General features: G+C 41.3%; 1 protein-coding gene across 3 annotated transcripts in view; it reads right to left on the reverse strand.

The window, feature by feature from the left end:
- The window catches only part of EBF1 (EBF transcription factor 1), a 394,778-nt gene that overhangs the window by 96,493 nt on the left and 275,986 nt on the right, over positions 1-22,299 (reverse strand). For 2 of the 3 annotated variants that reach the window (XM_082651441.1, XM_082651440.1), the window contains exon 9: positions 1,060-1,190. In XM_082651441.1, the coding sequence (XP_082507567.1) occupies positions 1,060-1,190 (131 nt within the window). Of the gene's footprint in view, positions 1-1,059; positions 1,194-22,299 lie in introns of all 3 variants that reach the window. The other variant, XM_082651439.1, reaches the window with a different exon arrangement.

Below are 22,299 nucleotides of genomic sequence, written 5' to 3' on the forward strand. Positions count from 1 at the left end.
CACACTCCATGGGCTCTGGGTGGCTGCTTTGGGGTGATGTAATTACATATGTCTAAGTCTCAGTATCCTTATCAAGAAAAGATACACGTTAAGAGTATTTACCTTGTGCTGTAGAGGGAAGATTAAGATGATCTATGTCAAGAACTCAGCACAGTGCCCAGAATCCAGTAAGTCTCAATAAAGTTTAGCCATTCTATGAGCACTTGTAAAGTGTGTGAGATAAGTGAGCTCAATGCTCTCTTGCAGTTCTAACCTTGTTTTTACTCTAAACTTCGGGGAGATGAAAGAAAAGGGGCTCTGGGCATGCTGGCTAAGAAATCGAGGCTCAGAATTTAGAAAGCAAAGGCAAGTTTGCCATGGCTTCTAAGGAATGGTGATACTTATGTTCTGTAATTTGAGCTAATGTTGATTATTGCCAGACAAGTCAACTTGCAGTTAAAATAATGATCACAGTGCTTGAAAAGTACTGCAAAACTAGAGCATAGTCATTTTCATATGGTTGAAGTCCCACACTGAGACGCCTGAGAGGTATAAACTCCTAGGGCTCTGGGTTCTTCTAGGTTCCCCTGGCAAACTGCTCACTCTCTGATGAAGAGTCATTGAATAAGTCAAGAACCACCTACACCTGGATTATTACTGTCACGTGAATGGTGATCCTTGAAGATGGTCCTACAATAGACTCCATCTACAAATGTTCACAGATTACTACCTTGTTACAGTTTGAACAGGGCTTTGCCTATATATTTTGTGACTTTGCATCTCCTTTCCAATTCCCAATACATAATAGGACCTCCACACTGTGGCTAGCCCATGAGGACAAATGACAAAACAGAAGGTCTCCTGGTGCTGATGGGCCAGTGGATGGAAGTCATTCCAGTAGAAAGTGATGCCTCCTGGTAAACCCAACCCATCTTTCCTAGTTTCCAGAGTTCCATAGACTGGAGCTGGCCCACCCAGACTGCCATCTCTAAATTCTATACACTCTCTTAGAAATGCAAGTGTAGACAGTCTCCTCAACTAGACCAAGCTATTAGATATTAATGTTCAGACAACACCTACCTCACTCCAGACCAGCATGGTACCGAATATGACCTGTAACCCATCAAAGAAATTGTCCCCTATGATGATCACAGTCGCACCTCCCGTCGTCCATCCTTCACTCGGGCTGATGGCTTTGATACAGGGAGTAGCTGCTTTTCAACACACATGAAAAAGAGAAGGAGTCGGCTGTTAGAACCAAACTTTAATGATGGGAGACTTGAGGAAAAGAAAAAAAAAAAATCTTTTATCTTTTCACGAACAGAAAGTCCCTCAAGATCTCAGCATTTCCTAGTCACATTAGGACCTGAAACCTCAGGGTGCAATTTCAGTTTTTAAAAGCATGCTTTTCATTGTTTCTATTAAGATACATATATGTTACCCAAATCTTTTTCAAACCTGAAATCTTATGAAATAAAATGTAGAAGCAAAATTTAATTTATGAAATGCTAAGGATTTTTTTTAAATGGGTGATGTTTTAAAATACACTGGAAACCTCATAGAATTGCTTCATAATTAAATACATCTCCTGAAAAGAAAGCTCATAGATTTTTTAGATAAACATTGCTGTTTGATGGGAAGGGAAGAAAGAAAGGAGGCTGGAGCAGAACATCATTCTTGTTCCATGCCTTCTGTCTGTACCACTAACAGAGCAATATTCCTGAATAAAAGTCACTAAGTTTTTTTCAATAAATGTCATGGATCCCATTTTATAGATGCAAAGTATGCAGGTCACTCAGGGTGAATTATGTAACCAAATAGCTGAGTCAGGGCTGAACCACAGAAAGTCCCATGACCTTTGCTTTGTTGTCATTCCCAGGCATAAAACCCAAGAACTGGCTTTTTCAAAACTTCCTATCTCCTTTCTTTCCATTATAAATGGCCCTTGGAGATGGGAAATAATTTGCAAATACTGTGATTCCAAACACACTAGAGGTGGTTTGCCTGATGAGCATGGCGTGCTTTCAACAGAATTACTAGGCAAAAATGAAATCTCTCAGAGAGTACTTTCGTACCACTGAGGACTGTTAACTCCACAATGCCATGCTGCTGTTTTCATGATCACTTTTATGAAAAGGAACAAAGCAAAATTCTAAAGCAAAGGAGATATTGTCTAAGGAGAGAAAATGAGACCCTCCTCTTTAATAAAATGTTTATTAAGTACCCTAGACTGACTTTCCAAGTATTGAAGCCAATGAGAGCACCAGTTAATTTTAACAGGAAGAAACTGGCAAAAAAATTATTGGACTTTGTCAAATTTGGCAAAATGTCATGCTTTAACTTTTGCAAGAAGAAAAGAAAATATGAAGCCCAGCCCGCTGGAACCATTGCTCATGTGCCACCACACAAACCAGCAGAATGGGTTTGATTTTGAGTCAAATTTATCTTATAAAATTGCACAGAGAAATTTGGAAATATCCAAACTAAACATTTCATGTTGGCTGAACTCACAGCAATGCATTTACAACTAAAACTGGGCAGTTCAGATGCCTTTTCTCTCCCCCACTTTCTCCTAAAAACAAAATAATTAATCAAGGAAATGTAAATGGTTCATGGCTTGAAAATTCTTGTTCAATTTTTGACACATATAAAGGTTGTGATCAATGTTCCACAGGCATAGGACTTTTTTGTAAAATCTTCCTTTAAAAGTAACCACGTTTAAATGCATAATTGAGTACTCCTAAACTAATGATAGAATATGATGCATGATTCCAAGCAATTTATAAGAGAAATAAACTACATTTAACAACTATATAAAATTCTTAAAATATAAGCAGTTTGGAAACATTCTAGTTAATGTCGCAAAATCTTAATTCTTAATTTCTAACTCAGTATAAGTACTTAGTTGCTAGAGTGGAGTAGAAAAGGTATTACTATATCCCCGGATACTTCTGAGAAGAACAGAATATTGGTTTAACTGAACTGGTCTTGAAAGATTCCTGCCTGATGGCAAAGTGTGGAACCCAACGGTATCATTAAACGCTGACCTTGTGATTGCCCTCATAAACCACAAAATAATCTTGGTGTTTATTATCTGTACTAGCTTTGGGATTTCTTTTAATTTTTTAAATTTTATTTTTTAATCACACAAGCATGTTCTCCTTTAGTTAAGTATGGACTCCTCCAGGCTTTCTCATCATTGCACAAAAGCAGACACAAGGGCGTGTTGGTTTATCTTTGACAGACTCTCCTATTGTAAAGAAGCTATAATAACATGGTCAAGAACTGCCAATTTTATACTTGACCCCAGCTCTCTTTTTTCCATTTGTTATTTGTAAGATATAGACGGCATGTAAGTACATATATGTATAGATGTGTGTGTATGTGTTCAAACATTTCCTAAGGAAAGTGATAATGTTTTCAACCATCCAGAAGAAAAGGTACACGTCAACTAGTCAGAGGTAAGTGAGCATCAAGTTTCAAGAGAAAAACTGGTGAGGAAACAATATACAATACCATCTTCTTAGTTTTGGGGGAGGAACAAAAAGTGCTGGAGGAAGTACTAAAGGAAAAGAGTGGCACCCCTGGATCCATCCTACCTCTATGCTCAACACAATCCACTATCCCTGCTTAGGGAACTAAGTGCCATTCTCAGAACAAGTCGGTCGGGCAGCCCTTTCTAAGTTGAGACCTCAAAGGGTTCCAAAGGTGCTCCTATACATCTGTGTCATGGCAGTCTTGAGAGGAAGCTCTGTGGCACTCCCCCACTGGGAAGATTGGAAAATATGTAAAGGAATCATGGGCTGACCCACTGAGAGAGAGGGGTGAGGAAGGGATGTTACTGGCATTTAGTACCTGGAAGTCAAAGATGCTAAGTTTTCATGCATGAGACAGTCCTGCAAATGAAGAACGCTATAATGTCAATAATGCAGGGTAGAAAACACTGTGACTAGCTAAATGAACCAGGCTCAAGAGCAGTTGTTAAGAACTCACAAATCCATACAGGCCAAGGCAAGAAACACAAATGAATACAGCAGCTCAGGGTCTCAGAATAAGCATGAGATGGATGGTTGCTGGTACCAAATTGGGGAAGCTCCAGCCACCGGTATCCCCGCAGAGAGGCAGTCCCAGTGTGAACTGGTCTTCTGATCTTTCTAAAGAAGCCAGGAGCCCAGATTTTTATGTGAAATTTCCCAATCTTTAAATGCTGGCAACTAATTCAATATATATTTTTTTAATGTGTAGGCTAAACAAAATGTTTATGGACTTAAATTTAACTCATCGGCTGCCATCTTACATTTTGACCCTAGTCACAAACAAACTTGCCAGACTAAAAGCAGCACAGGAAGTACTTGCAAACGTGCCTAAAATAACAAGTACCCAAATGTTCACTGTAGTATCGACAGTAAACAGTATAAGAGTCTAGGTGCCCCCAGTAAGGGAGTGATCATAGGATGTGTGGAGTATCATTAGAATGGACGAAAAAAATTTTCTATAAACTGACATGGAAAGATGTCAAAATATGTCAGTAAGTAAAACAAAAATCAGTTTGTAGCCTGATGAATAGTGTGATTCTGTTAACTTAAAAACTGATATCTATTAGCCTATATGCATGAGCATGTGTAGGTACGTGTGAACAGGTATGACAGACAAAAGTCTGGAAGGATGTACACGAACTGTCCCCAGTGGGTCCATATGAAAAAGGAAGGTGACTAGAGAAAGGAGACTATTAAATTCTACTCTATAGATAGCCGTATGGTTTGAATTTTTCCAGTGAGCACATACTAAGGTAATACGTTTTAATTAAAAAAATAACAGCAGAGCGTTTAATTCTGTGCAACATAAAGGTTATACGTTTTAGAGCAAATTGATACTACTATTTTTTTTTTAAGCTCAGATGTGCTAAGTAACAGACCCTGAGCCTCCCCTTCCGTCTTCTCCTGGGGTATGTTTTCTCTGAGAAAGCTCGGAGAACGTCTGCAACGACTTGTTTTTCTTTCACTCAGGATATCCAGAGAGATGCAGAGGGAAGGTAGTTTATAATAGTCACGGTGGATGTGTTCGGTGAAATCTGAAGGTGAAAAGACTCATGAAAGAGTTCAATCCAGCCCAGGAGTGTAATAATCAATACAATTCTATCTCCAAGGAAATATTATGGAATAGGGGAGAGGAGTGGATTTGAATACAAAACCACTTCTACCGGCCAAATCTTGATTTAATTAATGAAAGAGTCTTTCTTCCTCGCCAATGAATTTTCACACTCTGGGTCTTCACAAGGACAGTAAGCCAATTCCTGGTTCTAAATCTCATTAAAAATAAAAGTTTGGGTGTTTTTTTCTATTTTGTTTTTTTTTTAAACCTCTCCTCCCACTCACAACAGCCACCCAAGTAAAGGAGATTTTTCCTTCCTTCAAACTATGACAATAACATGATTATACCACCACAGTTTAGCATAATGGCTCTGAAATGCTCGTGGCACATTGCAGAGTTAAAGTGGAAATTATTAGGTAGCTCTTCTTTGTTATAATAATGATCACTCCACAAATAAAAGCTCTTCTCCCAAAGGTACTGCAAGGCGCAAAATGCTAATTCTGAAGATTATGTGTGCGCTTTTATTAAATATTACTATGCCCTGCCTGTTTGAGGGCTTCTCTGCTCTGATTGTTTTATGAGTACCATGTTAATGTCATTCCCATCTTGCTAGCAGCAGGCACACATTTTAGCGTTTGTATGAGAGTTGATCAAAGGCCACGTGCTGGGGGAATTGCTGAGAAAACACGGACAAGCGATAAAAATCTAACAGATTAATTGGTTTAAATTTCATTTCAGGGTGTTGAACTTTGGCTCGGAACTCTAATACTACACCGTGAGTCAGGGCCTAATTACCAGATTTCCAATTTGCTTCTGAACAATGGTTGCGGTGAGAAGGAAAAGAGAGGGTAGAACGAGGGGGAAAAAAAAAAAAAAAACGAAAGAAAGAAATCGTTCAGGCTCCAGTACATATTTAACAACTAATGTTCTGTGTGCAGACAATTGCACCAGGGGCCATTTGCTATCACCTGCTCTACTTCCAGTGGGTTTATATTTCCTTCCAATAGCCACAGAAGGCAGAAGAAATCACGGATGGCCTCAGTAGTTTGAAATTTTCTGATTTATAGAATCAGTATTACAAGATTCGAATGCCTGCTCACCCACACTGGAAGTATCAGGCTTTTTATTAGCGAGGTGAATTTATAAACTGGAATCGCCCCTCAGCCTCCAATAGCAATGATCTATTTCATTGATAGAAAGCCAGGGCCGGGAGAACCATGTTTACCTCGGGGTTTATGGGGGGCCTTGGGAATAAGGGTTAATTGAGCTCAGAGGTGCCTGCCCATTGAGGTGAATTAGTGGTGTGCGCAGCTATCAACAGGGTCCTGGGGCTGCTCTTACTTTTGCCTCTGAAATCTCTTTGTACTGTGATCAATACCTCACTTGTTTGGGGTAGCTGTATAGATGACCCGGGTGCAGCATTTACCATCTCTTATCCCCAAAATGAGGCTTTTGTGACAGTCGATGTCCCATTACAGAAGCCTCACTAGAGATGTGTCGTTTGGCTCTTTTCTCCATCTCTGTATTTAAATAGCATGGGGAAACAATGCTCAATCAGTTGGTAAAAGGTACAAATTTAGAAATGCTTTAATCCCACTCCAAATCTCAAAATAAAGTTCCACTGAAGTGGAGGTAATGTTATTTTCCATTTCCTTTGTGTATGGTATATGGGAAAAAAAAATGGAAACCCTCCTTTTCCAGCATTCTGTTAACCAGAACTCTCTACTACTGATGAACATTTCTACAGAGCAGATACTGATGCTTACAATGGAGGTGAAGATGCCAGCACCAGCCCTTAATGGCTTCTGAGTAAAGACAGAAAGATGCGACTATGTTAAGTTGATTCTAACATTCAGGGTATTATAGCATCTGAAAATGGGCCAGAGCTCCAGCTTTTCAAGTTCCACATCTACCACCCAGTGCGACCTTGAAGCAGTCACTTTCCCTCTCTCTGAGTCACCCGCTCTAAGCAGTGGTGGTACCCACCTCACAGACTCCTGGCAAAATGCAGAAAGTGCCTGCTTGGGTATTGCTGTTTTACTATGTTCCATGCACATAGGACGCTAGTTGCTATAATAACAATTACTGTCATCATCAGTTCCCCACTAACCAGAGTTTATTTACTAGAATACACCATAGTCTCACCATCGCAGATTATGAGGCGGATTGTAAAACTTCCCTAGGAAATTTCCAACCCAGTGACTTGCTAACATAGCTAAGCTTACTGAGGAGGTGAATTTGGCATCAGTAATTACAAAGTAGAATTTTTTTTTAAGGCTCTCATTAGCCTGGAATGAATATTAATGGCAATCTTTTCAGAAATGAGGAATTAACTTTAATGTTTTTGCCCCAAACTCTTGAGACTTGGCAGAAAGTGTTGCGAAACCCATGAGCTCAGCTCATTTCTATGGGACACCTGTGACCTCATAAACTCTCAGGCCTTTCTCCCTTGTATCTACTTGATTTTGGTAAGGTTGTGCTTGGGAGCAAGCCTGTTTCAGAGATGGATGGGGACACAAAGTACCCCCACTTGGACTCAGTGCACAGTTATCTGCCCTTCCTGTTTAATTGGAACTATTATTTTTGCTAAAACTATTATCTTTTCTAAAGTGAAATGATGATTTTCCTGACTGCTCACAGCTCATCAGGAGCAACACCTGCATTCTTTGATCCTGACATCCAGTAGCTGCTGGCCAGGGAGGAGGGCAAACAGAGGGTTTGACCCTCCTGGGAAACCTGGCTCTGTATATTTTCACCATGTACAGGAAGTGAATCTATTCTGGGTTCACCCAGCCTCCAACTGGAAGCCTTAGAAACCAGTAGCAGTTATAATGCCTGACCTGAACCCTAGCACCAGAGGGTGCAAACTTCACTTTCAGAATGCTAACCTCACCACAGACTCCTAGCCAACTAATAAACAGATAAACAAATTTGACAGTTTCCTCACTCAAGATGGAGCAGTCTTTGTAACACTTACGCTCTTACTTTAACTTTACTAACCAGATTTATTTCTGCCTTCCTTTATTTTCTTTAGTAATTGCTTTATGCAGTTAAGCATTTTATTGTTTATTAGGGTTTTTATTTGGGTTGGTTTTGTTATTGGCCTGCATTTATTGCCCCATCCACCAGCATATCTAGATATTACTTGGCAAAGAATCACATATTATATATGCAAAAGAGCCTCCCTCCTTCTCTCTCCCAACCCCCTGTGTGTATGTGGGTGTTTGTGTGTGATGGTATGTTTGTCACTCTGAAGAGAACTGTAACCCATGATATAGATATTTCTCAACACCAGATGCAATTAAATCTATTAAGTATTAAATGAGGAGTTCAAGAATTTCAAGTGTTTTTCATCCTTTATTCCAAAGTGACTTCATTTGGCAAGAAAGCCCTTTGCTTTGACATTAATGGCTCTCTCAGAAAACAAGTGAAGGAAAAATTCATAGTTGCTAGATGGAAACATGGATCTAATATCCATCTACATCAAGGCAGAGTTAACCCAGTGGGGCTGTCTAGGTGTATCTGAACTTAGCAGAATACCTAAGTTCCAAACTATGCCATTTGCTAAATACAGAGCAAGTCCAAATCATATCTACTTGCCATTTATTTTGCAGATTTCTTATTCTGTTCTGAATTAGCAAAATTCCTCAACAATGAGTGGACATAGATCTGAACAAAGGAAGGACAGAAATCCTGGTACAGAAATCCTGGGGCAACAATCGTAATCCGAATATTCCAGGACAAGCACTTTGGGATTTCTGAGTTTGTCTATTTGTGATCCAGAACTTTGTGCAGGTTCACTACACAGGGTGATTTAAAAATTTAACAGTGAAAAATCTTGACATTTTGATGTACCTGTAACTTCTAAATTGCACTTGAAAGACTTGTTTAAGGCTTTTTGATTTAATGACACGCAACACAGCATTGTTTCATAATATGCAAAAATTGTTTGTTAAAAACACTTCAGGAGGGCTTCCCTGTTGGCGCAGTGGTTAAGAATCTACCTGCCTATGCAGGGGACACAGTTCGAGCCCTGGTCCGGGAAGATCCCACATGCCGTGGAGCAACTAAGCCCGTGTGCCACAACTACTGAGCCTGCACTCTAGAGCGCGCGAGCCACAACTACTGAGCCCACGTGCCACAACTACTGAAGGCTGCACGCCTAGAGTCCATGCTCCGCAACAAAGAGAAGCCACTGCAATGAGAAGCCCGCGTACCGCAACGAAGAGTAGCCCCTGCTCGCCGCAACTAGAGAAAGCCTGCGCACAGCAACGAACACCCAATGCAGCCAAAAATAAATAAACAAATAAACAAACAAATAAATAAATAAACAAAAACATTTCGGGAGCTCAGAATTTTATAACTCAAAGAGGTGAGAATGTACTGCTTTCCACCTCAAGTTTGATCTGTCAAATCCAAAATTAAAATGTACAAAATATCAATCCTAGAGCAGCTCACAGCAAATAATGCCATCAGTTTTTCTTTTTTCTTGTCCTATGACTGTCAGCCACCCCTTTGCAAAGCAACAGAGAAAAATTATCATGGAGGGTGGAAGAATCCTCAAAATGAATTATTCATGGGTCCAATTGTGATATTTGTTGCAACAATAGTAAATTCACTTGCCTCTGATTATACAGTAGGTAAATAACTCTTTTCTTCCTGATGAGAACTTTCATGCACAAAATTATTTTTAGCCCAATTCTCCTGATTATCCTGTTATAAGAAAAGTTCTAGATATGAAAGTCAGGGAAGAAATGGAAATGAAAGTCACTTTCCAAAAAAGGACACCCAATATTGTGAAGAAAGGAAACAATTTTCAGGTTAAAAAAAAAAAAAAAAAACATGTCACTGCTTCCTCATGGAATCCTCAAGTGTTTATTTGCAAGCAATCTTCCTGGGCCTGGAAAATCATAAAGTCAAATATGAGCAAGTCTAGTGGAAAATCTGTGACGCTAATCTTGGCTGGAGCCGTATTTTTAACAGGCCTTGAATGTGTGTGCCGGATTATCCAGATGGTCATACAGGAATCGGCCTGATAGGATTAAACCTTTATGCTGAACTCTGCTCCATCTGTTCTCCAAGGTTTGCCTTTCCTTATCTGAATATGAATTTTTAGCCTCCTTGTGTCTGGGAGTCAGACTAAATTCAGCATTCAAAACAGAGATGTGTGCAGATAGTTTAACATTTCGCTACTTAGTCTCAGTTGACATCAACTTGGTCTTTTTCTAGTAAATATTTTTGCGAAGAATTTTCCTAAGAAGGAATTTAAACGTACGGAGAATCTACTTTTTTTTGTTAGAGGGCTTTGTCTTCCTCCTCCTATTGAATTCTAGGACTCATTCCGTTCACTGTTCTAATAGGGGTTTACATTGATGTTTGCACATAAAGATAGAAAAGCAAGACCTGTATCCTCTCTGCAGATCCGACTTTAAGAAGAGATGACATATAATTCCGACTGGATGAATGATCCAAGCAGAATATATTCATGTATGCTTTGTTCTTTTTCTCCATTTCAAGAGGATTAGTATTAGTCACCGTTTGATAAAATTAGCTACAACAGCTGTTTCTATCATGTTCATTAGGTTTTCTATGTTTTTAAGGAGGCTTTCTCAGGGGAGGGGGTTTGTAATTCAGAGCTCCATCTTCAATGAAACAGGCTGATGTTTGTTTTGCCCTCCTGTGCATCTATCCCTGGAAGCAGTGAAGTTACTCATTTCTCAGTTGGAAAAGCTGGCTTGGGGCAAGTTGTCAATGGGCCAGAGCCTGGTAGATGGTTCTGGGGTTTCCAACCCTGTGACAAAGGAAAGGGGAGGGTTCTGACTGCTGGGCTCAGTGAAGCACACCAAGGTGCAAAGGAATAAAGAAGCTGCATGAAAGAGGGATCATTCAGAATCCTACATTGTGGCTGGTTTAGGGCAATGTGGTCATTAGGTGTGTTGGATTTATGCTTGTGATGGAAACGCAAGAGCCAGCAGCCTGTGCAGCCCCAGCCCTAAGAAGAGAGGATCCCCCTAGCAGTCTAGCAGGGCTCCATCGGCTTCCCATAGCCCCCATGGTAACCCTAATTCCTGGCTCTATGCCACCACGAATGGCAGCACAAGCAGCTAATCAAAAATGTAGGCTTTTCTACACATAGGTCTAGTTATTATAAATACGCAATACCCTTAACTGATGAAAGGTCAGGGGGCAGAGAGCAGTGAAACTTCCCATTCAAGCTTAGGATGACTTAGGTTTATTGGTATAACTCTCATAGAACATATGTATCTGGCTCCTTAAATGGACAAGAATTCTAGTCAGGTGATAAGGGGTGGTACCAAATAGGTGATCCTAACTGATGAAGCCCGCTATAAGTAATCTCTTGTAAAATAAACATGCTGACCAAACACAGTCCTAGCACCTATTCTCCACATTTTATCCTAAACAAGGACACTGCATTGGATGTTCAATCCCATTACTTAAATCTGCTTTGCCCAATATGGTAGTTACTGGCCATATGTGGCTATTGAAATTTAATTTTTAATTAACAAAAATTCAATAAAAATAGAAATTATTTTCTGGGTCACACTAGCCACTTTGGTCAAGAGCTACATGTGACTAGTGACTATCACAGAGGACAGTACAGTTATGGAACATTTCCATCATCACAGGAAGTTCTATGGAACAGTGCTGATCTATGGTTCAAGTGTAAATAACTGAGCCTGTCACTGACAGAGAATAAATAGAGCTACCATTTACGGGGTGCCCTCCACACACCAGAAACTGTGCTAGGAACAATTAACCTCTAATCCCTCCAACAGTGATCACAAAATCAAGTGCTCACAGGGCCAGGCAGGAAGGTAAATAAATAAAATGGGCTAGGGGCAACACAATGGGAGAGGTGGGGAGTGTGGCCAACTGTAGAGTATATCCCCTACCCAAGAGGGACACAACTTCTCAGTTTAACCTAATTGTTTCCATTTGAGAATGTGGCACTACCAGCCCTACCAGCTCTTCTGAATATTAAGAGAATGTGCACATCCAGATTTTCATATAAAACATCTTCATTTTTAATTGTAAAGCAACAAATACATAGTTTCTTAAAGCAACATGCAAACCAAACCTAAATATGACTTAGAGCTGGATTCAGTCCATGATCTGATCCATCAGTGTGCAACTTCTATAAATCCTTGGAGGGCCAATCATCTTTTAGTTATTAATTTCTGAAACTGCATGACTAATACTGCCACCGACTCATCAAACAACAGACACAAACCACACCACTGTCAATTCTGTCTCTGATTGTTCAATCCCTCTCCCAGAACAACACAGAAGTCCCCAGCTAGCCCTCCTCCGCTGTGCAGATTTTCTATAAGCAGTCTGGGAGACGAGCTCCGTGCTCCTGAAGGATTTCTACTGTCATTATGCAAGACAGCATAGATAGTGACTTTTTAAGGAAACTACGCTTTGAATGTGAGCAGCATCTCAAAATCAACCTTGTCCAACCTTTAGTAATGCACAACTCTTGCCTTGTGCTTTTCAGAATAGCACTGCTTACATTTCTCTCCACAACCTAGGCTGCTACTGCTAACGTATTTGAGTGAACTTTTATTATTGAGAACCTTATCGTTTTGAGCCAGTTTCCTCTCTTCGCTGACACATTCGGTGATGCTGCACTCCAGTGTTTGTCATAGCACAGATGTTTCCGTGGTGATGATCAGTGACGTCACAAGCACCAGAATGTGTATCATCAAACTTATCCAGACAGAGGAGCAAAAAAGAGTGAGAGCTCCATTTCCATTTGAACTCCATGTTGGACTGACTTGGCCACCTCAAAAATTACTCTTTGGAGTCTGGGCTGTTCTAGCTGGACTGCAAAGGGCAAGTACTCACACTTGCCTGTTTATGATTCATTTCTACTATCAGATTATTAATTAGGTGCTAAGTCCCACGTACACACCAAAACCCAGATTAACCTGCCTCTGATGCCCACTTTCAAAACAATACTGCCCTGCTCAGAAGCTTTCTGTCGTTTCCCCTTAGCCTACAGGATCAAGTCCACCCTTACAAGTCTGGCTGATTCGCCCCTTCCAACCTCACCCTCCACCTATCCCAAACTGGAAGAAGGGCTCAGCAGCACTTGGGACCACTGGTTCTGGATTCAGGAGGTCTCAGCTCACATTCCAGCTTCTCCACTTACCAGGCTGGGCAACTTACTTCACTTTTCTTTTCTTTTCTTTTTTTATAATTAATTTATTTATTTTTGGCTGTGTTGGGTCTTTGTTGCTGTGAGCAGGCTTTCTCTAGTTGTGGCAAGTGAGGGCTACTCTTCGTTGCAGTGCGCGGACTTCTCATTGCGGTGGCTTCTCTTGTCGCAGAGCACGGGCTCTAGGCACGCGGGCTTCAGTAGTTGTGGCTCCCGGGCTCTGGAGCGCAGGCTCAGTAGTTGTGGCACACGGGCTTAGTTGCTCCGCAGCATGTGGGATCTTCCCGGACCTGGGCTCGAACCCGTGTCCCCTGCACTGGCAGGCAGATTCTTAACCACTGCGCCACCAGGGAAGCCCCTACTTTACTTTTCTTATGTCTCAGTTTCTACCACTCTAATTGGGGATAATACTTAAAGAGAACCCCCCTCATGAGGTTATTGTGAGGTTTAAATGAGTTCACCTAAATTTACAGAGCTCAGCACAGAGAAGAAATGAATAAATGTGAGACAGAAGGAAGGTGGGGAGGAGTTGCCAGAGGAGGAGGAGGAAGGTCGGGAAGAAGAAAATAAAGATGATGACGGCGGACTCTCCAAATACAGTCTCCAAACACGCTTTGCACGTTTCCACCATTTCTTTTCAAGGAGGTTATACCACTCACTTCCACCCAAATAGTACTTTGCTGAAAGGCTGGTCTTTTGTGGGAAGCTGTTTCTATCCCAGTCTACAAAACACTGAAAACTTCAGTGAACTCCTTCATTTGTCACTTACTTCACTTTTTCTTGAACTTTTATCTTTGTATACAAAAAGATGTGTGTGTGTGTGTGTGTGTGTGTGTGTGTGTGTGTGTGTGTATACAGCTGGGCATGTGTATATATACATATATGCAAAACAACCCAACTATCAACACATCCCTTGAAGGCAGGGACCTCATTCATTCACAAACTGGATGGTCAGTGCTCTGCACTTAACCAATACCTGACAATTAACTAGCACTGTTATGTTTTCAAAGGGGTTGCCCATAATTATCACAATTAATATCAACCCCAAGTGGTGGGCAAGGAGATGTTATTTTAAATTCCACTTTACAAATGAGGTAACTGAATCTTGGAGACTCACTTGAACTTGAAACTTTGAGAATCCATATTGGTTGATAAAGTCAGATCTTTAAAATACCCAAACTACCCTTCAATTTTGGTATTTATCTGAAATTTCTGCTCAGTTTCGCTAAACTTCGACCATGTAAACACAGCCAAAGTCCCATAAAATCTTAGTTGTGAAATTCCTTATTCCCAAGATAGAGGGTGGATATTTATTAACTTTACAGAATATTACTACTCGATTTCCAAGTAAAGTTATTTTCCCCCTAAGACTCAGCCCCACGTATGAATTATAGTAAAATCTCTCTTTACCTTCTTCTGTTTCCAAGTTCAAAAAAATGGCATCCTAATATAATACCACAAGTGCCAATTTAAACACAGGAACACTGAAAATACTGCCAGACTTTGAGGCTTAGAAGCTTTCCTACTGCTGTTAAGTTGGGCTGCTAAACCCATGGTCAAGAGTCCGAACATCAAATATAAGTGATAGCAGCACTGTGAGAACTTACATCTTTAAACTGTAGGGCAGTTCCCCTTAACTTTCATTTTCAACTTGGACATTATCCATCTCAGTGGTGTTCATTATAGAATTTTGCACATATAAAGAAAATAATAAAAGTTTACTGATTAAATAGGTTATCCTAAAACAGTAACTTAATAACATGTTCCCCAACTTGTCGTTTTTTTTTTTTTTTGAGCAACAAGGATTGGATTCCACAGGCTTTAGCTAACCAAACCAAGAAGAGTTTCTAGGTTTCTGCCAAAGTTGAAAGGTAGAGGAATCTGAGGTCTGACTTTAAAGATTTGTTGCACATAACAGTTACTGGAAGAGCACAGCTGGCGTGGTGATTCAGCCAGAATATTTTAGCAAAGAATGACCCGTGGACTTCCCTGGTGGCGCAGTGGTTGGGAATCTACCTCCCAAACCAGGGGACACGGGTTCGAGCCCTGGTCCAGGAAGATCCCACATGCCGTGGAGCAACCGAGCCCATGTGCCACAACTACTGAGCCTGCACTCTGGGGCCCACGAGCCACAGCTGCTGGGCCCGCGCGCCTAGAGCCTGTGCCCCGCAATGAGAGAGGCCACCGCAGTGAGGGGCCCGCGCACCGCAGCGAAGAGTAGCCCCCGTTCACCGCAACTAGAGAAAGCCCGCGCACAGCAACGAACACCCAACGCAGCCAAAACTAAATAAATTTTAAAAAAAAGAATGATCCAAATTCTGTTTTCCTGCTCTACTAGGAAATGACAAACCACTCTGGAACCTCTCTGGCACTCATTTCCCTCCCCCACAGCCCCACACATAACACACCTAAAAGCATCTGCTTCCAAACCAGCGCATAGGACCTGCTCAGCCTGCTGCCTTCCCAACTGCGCTCAAAAGAGAAGTAGCCAAAGAATAAAAGAGAGTTCTCGATTTGTACCAACCACATTAATTTTAATCATTCTTCCAAATAACAGCCAGAGTCTACTGCTATTTGTATGTCTTCTGACATTTTTATTGCTGTGCCCCAAGGTGGATGAAAAAAACTGATGTGTTGAGAAGAAGCCCCAAACCTGGCGCTGTCTCTGCCTCTATTCCCCATGTTCTCCTGCTGTACATCGCTCCCGAACTAGGGGGGAAGAATGTGGGTTTGAACAACTGGCGTCCTGCTGATTGCAACTGTCAGTTAAATAAGCCAGTAACACAGGAGCGTATGTTCACACATAAAATATTAATTGCACAGATTGGGGTAAAAATATATTAATACATGGGTTCCACTTTCATGCTTAGTGGTCAGATAAGTATTCGGCCAATTCAGTTCTATTTCTGCGCCCCACAGTCTCGACAGTGTTACTTTTGTGTTTCACTTTTCTTTTCCTTCTCTGGTTACCGTCTGGTTTCCCATGTTGGTGCCTTCATTATGACTGACCAGCAGCATACGTTTAAGCAGGATTTTAATTACTAGGTCATCTCCTAGCCAACTTGCCCAAGGCAGGCTGGCAGAAAAGCCCTACAATCCATGCCTCAGACTTTCCCTTGCTCCTCTCCAGGTAAATCTTTTTTTCTGAGGACGCTAGAATCATGCTGATGGCATCATATTCATCTGATAAAGATGATGATCACCTAATTTCTATAAAGTTTCATTTCTGTCCACTGAGTATTTCAAGTTGCAGGGCTGGCACAGAGTGGTTGAGATGGGGTGCCTGATAGCGTGACGTGATACCAGGATTTTTTTATCTTAACCCAGAAAAGCACCTTCCCATATATCACTGCACATGCCAACTAACGTACCCTGGGGATTTAGCACAGATCTGGCTTTTCAATTTGCCTTTGAGTAACGTCGTCAATTTGCTTCAATTGAAGCAGGAATTATATTACATGATCAAATGGCAGGAGAATTTCTCTCCACCTCTGAAGTCCAACGTGAGGGAATCAGCAATGACTAAAGAGTGGGAAAGAACAGTGGTGATGGCTGACTGCGTCAGCTACTTGGATGTCCAAATGCTGCAGATACAAAAATCTGACTCTTTTTTTTCTTTTTGGCCACAACCAAATTTTTGAAAGATGGCTTCAGGGTCCCTCATTTGCTAAATGGAGAGAGTAATAGTAGTGCCCTCCTATGGTGGTTAAGAGCATTAAAAGAGATGATATAAAGTGCTCAGCATTAAACGTGATGTTAGTAAACGCTCAAAGGCTGCTATCGTAACGGCAGAATCACCATCACTCGAAACACTGGTCTAAAAGTTAGCATTTTACTGGGCAAAGAGGTCTGTTAGCCTGTGATTGTGAAAATACATTGGACCCACTTCTCCAGGTCAAAGAGAAAGCAACCTAGGGGAAATTTCCAAATTTATTTTCTCAAAAATGGATCTAAGACCTAAGCCACTTTCCCATTTGGGTCTCCCCTAAGCTGCTGCTTCTTTTTTTTTTTTCTTTTAACATCTTTATTAGAGTATAATTGCTTTACAATGGTATGTCAGTTTCTGCTTTATAACAAAGTGAATCAGTTATACATATACATATGTCCCCATATCTCTTCCCTCTTGAGTCTCCCTCCCTCCCACCCTCCCTATCCCACCCCTCTAGGTGGTCACAAAGCACTGAGCTCATCTCCCTGTGCTATGCGGCTGCTTCCCACTAGCTATCTATTTTACATTTGGTAGCGTATATATGTCCATGCCACTCTCTCACTTTGTCCCAGCTTACTCTTCCCCTAAGCTTCTAATATTTTGTTCTCATGTGGAATTTTGGATATGCTTTCCCCTCTGCCTAAATTGCTCTTTCCTCCTTGCTTGACGAAATGCTACTCCTTCCTTCTTATTTTAAATTTTAAGTGTCCTTGATTCTTCAGACTTGGCTGAGTTCCCTTGTTTAAAGCTCCCTTAGCAGTGTGTATTTCTCCTGTAGAGTGTTTACCATTATTTCAATTTAAGTAATTCTACGTGCAATCATTTGCTTTATATCGACACATAAATATGCACACGCACGTGACTGTATACCTCATAATGTCAACTATTGTGGCTGCCTTGTTCATCTCTGCATCTCTATTGTCTAATAGAGTAGGCAGTGAGTAAATAAATGTAAGTAGCTGAGTGACTGAATGCTGAACGAATAAGCCAGCGAACTAAAGAAGAATCATCAGAGTTGTTAACATATTAAGGCATTAAACAGACTAGCTTAAAAAAAGTTGAGACATCTTCCAGTGGTTATTAACTGCCACTACACCCACACTGGGCTTCCTCACTGGATAAGACAGTGGCTCTGTGGAATCCGGTTTCCTAAGCTGCTCTGGTCCCCCCTTCTAGCAGCAGGCACTCCATTCTCATGGGGGTTAAAATTAGCACCAGTAAGCTCCCCCTGCACTGGGCTCTAATCATGCAAGGGCCCAGGTGGATCTTGCTGACAGATGTTAAGGTTAGAAGGAAGGGTAGCAGCCAGATGAGAAAACAGAGCCACCCCCCTTCCGGAGGTACCAGCACTTCCTGTCTTTAGGCTTGGCTGGTTCCTGCCTGCCCCGCCCCTCCCCCATGCATCGGTTTCAACACAGTTGCTGCTCTTTCTGTCATTTGAACTCAAATCCTATCTTGGAAATTGATGGGCGATTCTGCCCCTGACAACACAATGTCAGCTTTGCTCAGCGTCCAGCTGGTTCCGTATATATTATCATAATGCGCTGCCTGGGTGGACCCTGGCTGATGCTCTCCCTTGACTCAAATCCTCCTTTCCACACTAATTTCTGCTTTCTGACATGCAGACACTACTTGTTTAAAAATAAAAACAGAGGTAACAGCTTGGGAGACATTTTGATTTTCAAAATCCTGTGAGGACATTAAGTCTATTCTCATGGTAAACTGAGCTAAAAAGGTTTTCTATTAAAAAACAATATTTGACTCATAAAAAAAAAAGTGTTTCCCAGGGTCCTATACTGTTTCCTGGTGACGTGAGAAAAGTATTACTTCTCCCAACCCCTAAGCCCTCCAAAACAGTGTTTCCCAAGCTTCAGTCCTGATTTTGCTCCATCCTCTACCACTTACTCTATGACTTAATTAACATTATAGTTGCTATTTTTGTTTACATTGACTTACTTTTTCTTTATACTTTTTCTTTAAATTCAATCTTGCCCTCAGCAAGAATAGCTGTGAGGGAGATCAGCTCCGTGCTTTGTGACCACCTAGAGGGGTGGGATAGGGAGGGTGGGAGGGAGACGCAAGAGGGAGGGATATGGGGATATATGTATATGTATAGCTGATTCACTTTGTTATACAGCAGAAACTAACACACCATTGTAAAGCAATTATAGTCCAATAAGGACGTTAAAAAAAAAAAAAAGAATAGCTGTGAGACCACAACTTGGGAGTGCTTTGTTTTTTTGATTTTGTTTTTTGCTTATGCATTAAGATAGACATAACTGTTTTTAAAAACTTTTTTGAATGATTTTTTTCTCTCTATCACCTAACTGCATGGGAAACCTAGTAAAAAAGCTCACTGCTAACCAGTGAACCAAGCGAATTCAACACTACACCATATCAGCTGAAGGAATTCAGAGAGAACAACGCCGGGTGAGAGCTACCTAAGGCACAAGTGGCTGTGTATGCCACACCGTGTGGTTTTTCCAGGCCTCCTGGAACTCACTGTCAGTCTCCTGCAGAAATGCCCAAGGCAAAAGGAAGTTGGTCTCAGACCTGTCCTGTGGAGTGAACATTACCTTGGTATGTTGGTGGTCACTCACCAAAGTAGTGTGTGTATAGCAGCTCAGGAGATCAGCTGGGCTCAAACAACAAATCATCAGGGCTTAAAGGGCTCATCAAGCTCCCTGTCCCCAGCCCCACTTAATAGATGAGGAAACTGAGGCCCAAAGAAATCAAAGTACATAGTGGAGGTCACGTGGCAAAGTAGGGACAGTGCTCTGTTTTCATATATTTCTGCATGCGTGAATGAAAATGTTCAAACAAAGAAATGTTTCAAACCCACTCCTGGTCAGTGCCCCTAAATATCTCATCTTAATAAGATTTATGACCAGTACATAGACGCTCTCATCTGCATATTCACATCACTTGAATCCTTTCATATTCTCAAGTAAGTAGAAAGTAATTAGGAAGAGGCCCTTGGCTTGAAACAATCAATTATGCAGATAAACACGATTGGAATTATGATGCTTTTGTAACCAAATAAAAAACAAAAAATTAGGCTTAAAAAAAAGTTCTGTCATTTCGGTCCAAAACATAGTAAGAAAGCACCATTCTGTCACCCCACCCCCTCCCCTGACACTGTGTGCTTATTAAAATAAGTTAGGTGTGGTTCAGTCATTTATTAGGTCACACAAAATACCAAATACTGGAAGTTTCCCACAATTCACAGGTTTCTCAAGAAATTCATAGAAGAAAACTGCCTCCCCGAATCCATCTCCGTTTCCCATGGTCCCTGTGGCATGAGGTTTAGTAACCCTTCAGTGCCCTAACAAGGAGACTGTTAGTACCCTAACTGTCATCTAACTCAAAATCTCACACTTTCTCCTGGTCTCCTTTTTCTCTACCTTGTATGCATGCCAGGGAGTCCATATGGTCAGCAAACCACTTCTAGATGAATTAGAACATCCTTGTAAATAAATAAAATATTACAAGTCTCCCTCTTATCTTGCCAGCCCCACGGAAAACATACCAGTCAGCAAATAAAACCAGCATTTTCTTTATTTGACTACAGCCATGAGAAAAGTAGGCTGTTGAAGGGAAATGAACTCTAAGGTAAACTTATACAATATGCCCATGAGAAACAAAAAAAGATATATCTGGGCTAACTTTTGAAAGGTCTGTTTAAGATACCAGCAAAACTGCCTCACTTGTATCGAGGAAAAATAAGAACAGTAGGATAAGAGATGCAAAGAATACCAGCATAATGTATAGAGCAAGTAGTCTATAAAGTACAGACTCTGAAGTTGGGCTCTCTGGGTTTGAATCCTAGATCTACTACTTATTTGCTGTGCAACTCTGGGCGAGTTACTTAACATCTCTTTAGTCTCATTTTCCTCATCTTTACAGCAGGGTGCCCACAGCACTATGTGCACAATACAGTCAGGACTCAATGAGCGTTTGTGTCATTATAGTTAGTGCCACTATTCCACAGAGCTCTGTGCTTAGGTAGACCTGGGGTTGACTCCCAGTTTCAACTCTAATTGTGCCTTTGGGTAAGTTATTAATCCCTCTAAATCCCAGTTTTCCCACCTGTCAAATGAGGATAATAACTGTTATAGCTTATAAGACTTGTTGGAGGATTTGATGACATGATATAAATAAAATGATTACCACAGTGCTGGCACACAATAAATGCTCCAAAAATGTGAGCTGATAATAGTCCCCAAATATCAACAACAGAATAAGAAGAAGAAAAAGAATACATATTACTACCTGGCATGGTCACTATTAAGCAGGGCAGCAAAGTCTGAGCACTGTTTCTCCTTTGTCGGCAATGCTGTTGGTGGTGTCATATTCAAATAAAGATAAAGTAGATCACCTGCTTAGCAGTGACCTGTGGCTCATGAACTCTTTAATCTGCCTGATGCCGAGAGCTTGCTGGCTACCAAATCCCCAGTGTTAGGATTTCTGGTGTTACCTGCTTTATGGATTACTCAAGGGATACTTTGAAAATCAGTCTTCACTTACATCCTTGTTCATTATCTTGACTTCTTGCCGGGTCCTTTCTATTGCAAGGGAAGACAAAAGACACCTTCCCCGCTGCTCAAAGAAAAAGGCCTGATTTGATGCTTGAAAATCTGGGGCCTCCTTCCTCTATTTTGTGACACATCTGGATATTCTTAACCCTAATGTTCTGTTCTTGCGTCTGTCTTGCTTTTTCAAGTAGGAAAATCAATTGATAAGATGTAACATGCCACCCTCAGTAACAAAAGATGACATCCGTATTTTTCTGCTAAACGAGACCCTTCACCAAAATGCTCTTACCTAAGTGGGGCTGGCTGGAGTTCTGCACCAACACCAGTCCTATAAAGGGCCATTGTCCAAATGCAAAGCTCTGAGCATTCATCCTCTGCCCTTGTGTTTTGAAGGTGCATTGCATTTCTGTCAGGAAGTTGGTGAGATTTTACAGACATTATTCTCATGATCCCCAGAATCGCAGAGAGACCCGTGCAAGCCTAGGCCAGCCGGAACTGGAAAGCCATCAGGGATGGACCCCATGCCCTCTGACATCTGTGCAACTCCTAAAATCCATACTTGCCAGCCAGCATACCATGGGCAAGAGCAAAGAGCTCTAAATGGATTTGGACGGAAACTAGCAATGTGAGCATAAGCAGGTGACACGCTCTCTCCAGGTCTGTTTCCTTCTCTGGAATATGAAGCGTGTGTTAGATGACCGTCTGTACTTCAGTGGCTCTTCACTCAGCGTGAGCTGTGTGTTCAGTCACTGACCACAGTGGGAGGGGAGCGAGAGACTTGGGACAGCATGTTTCTCTTTGTT

The sequence above is a fragment of the Grampus griseus genome (genome assembly GCF_964374135.1).
Source record: "Grampus griseus genome assembly, chromosome: 3".
Lineage (NCBI taxonomy): Eukaryota > Metazoa > Chordata > Mammalia > Artiodactyla > Delphinidae > Grampus > Grampus griseus.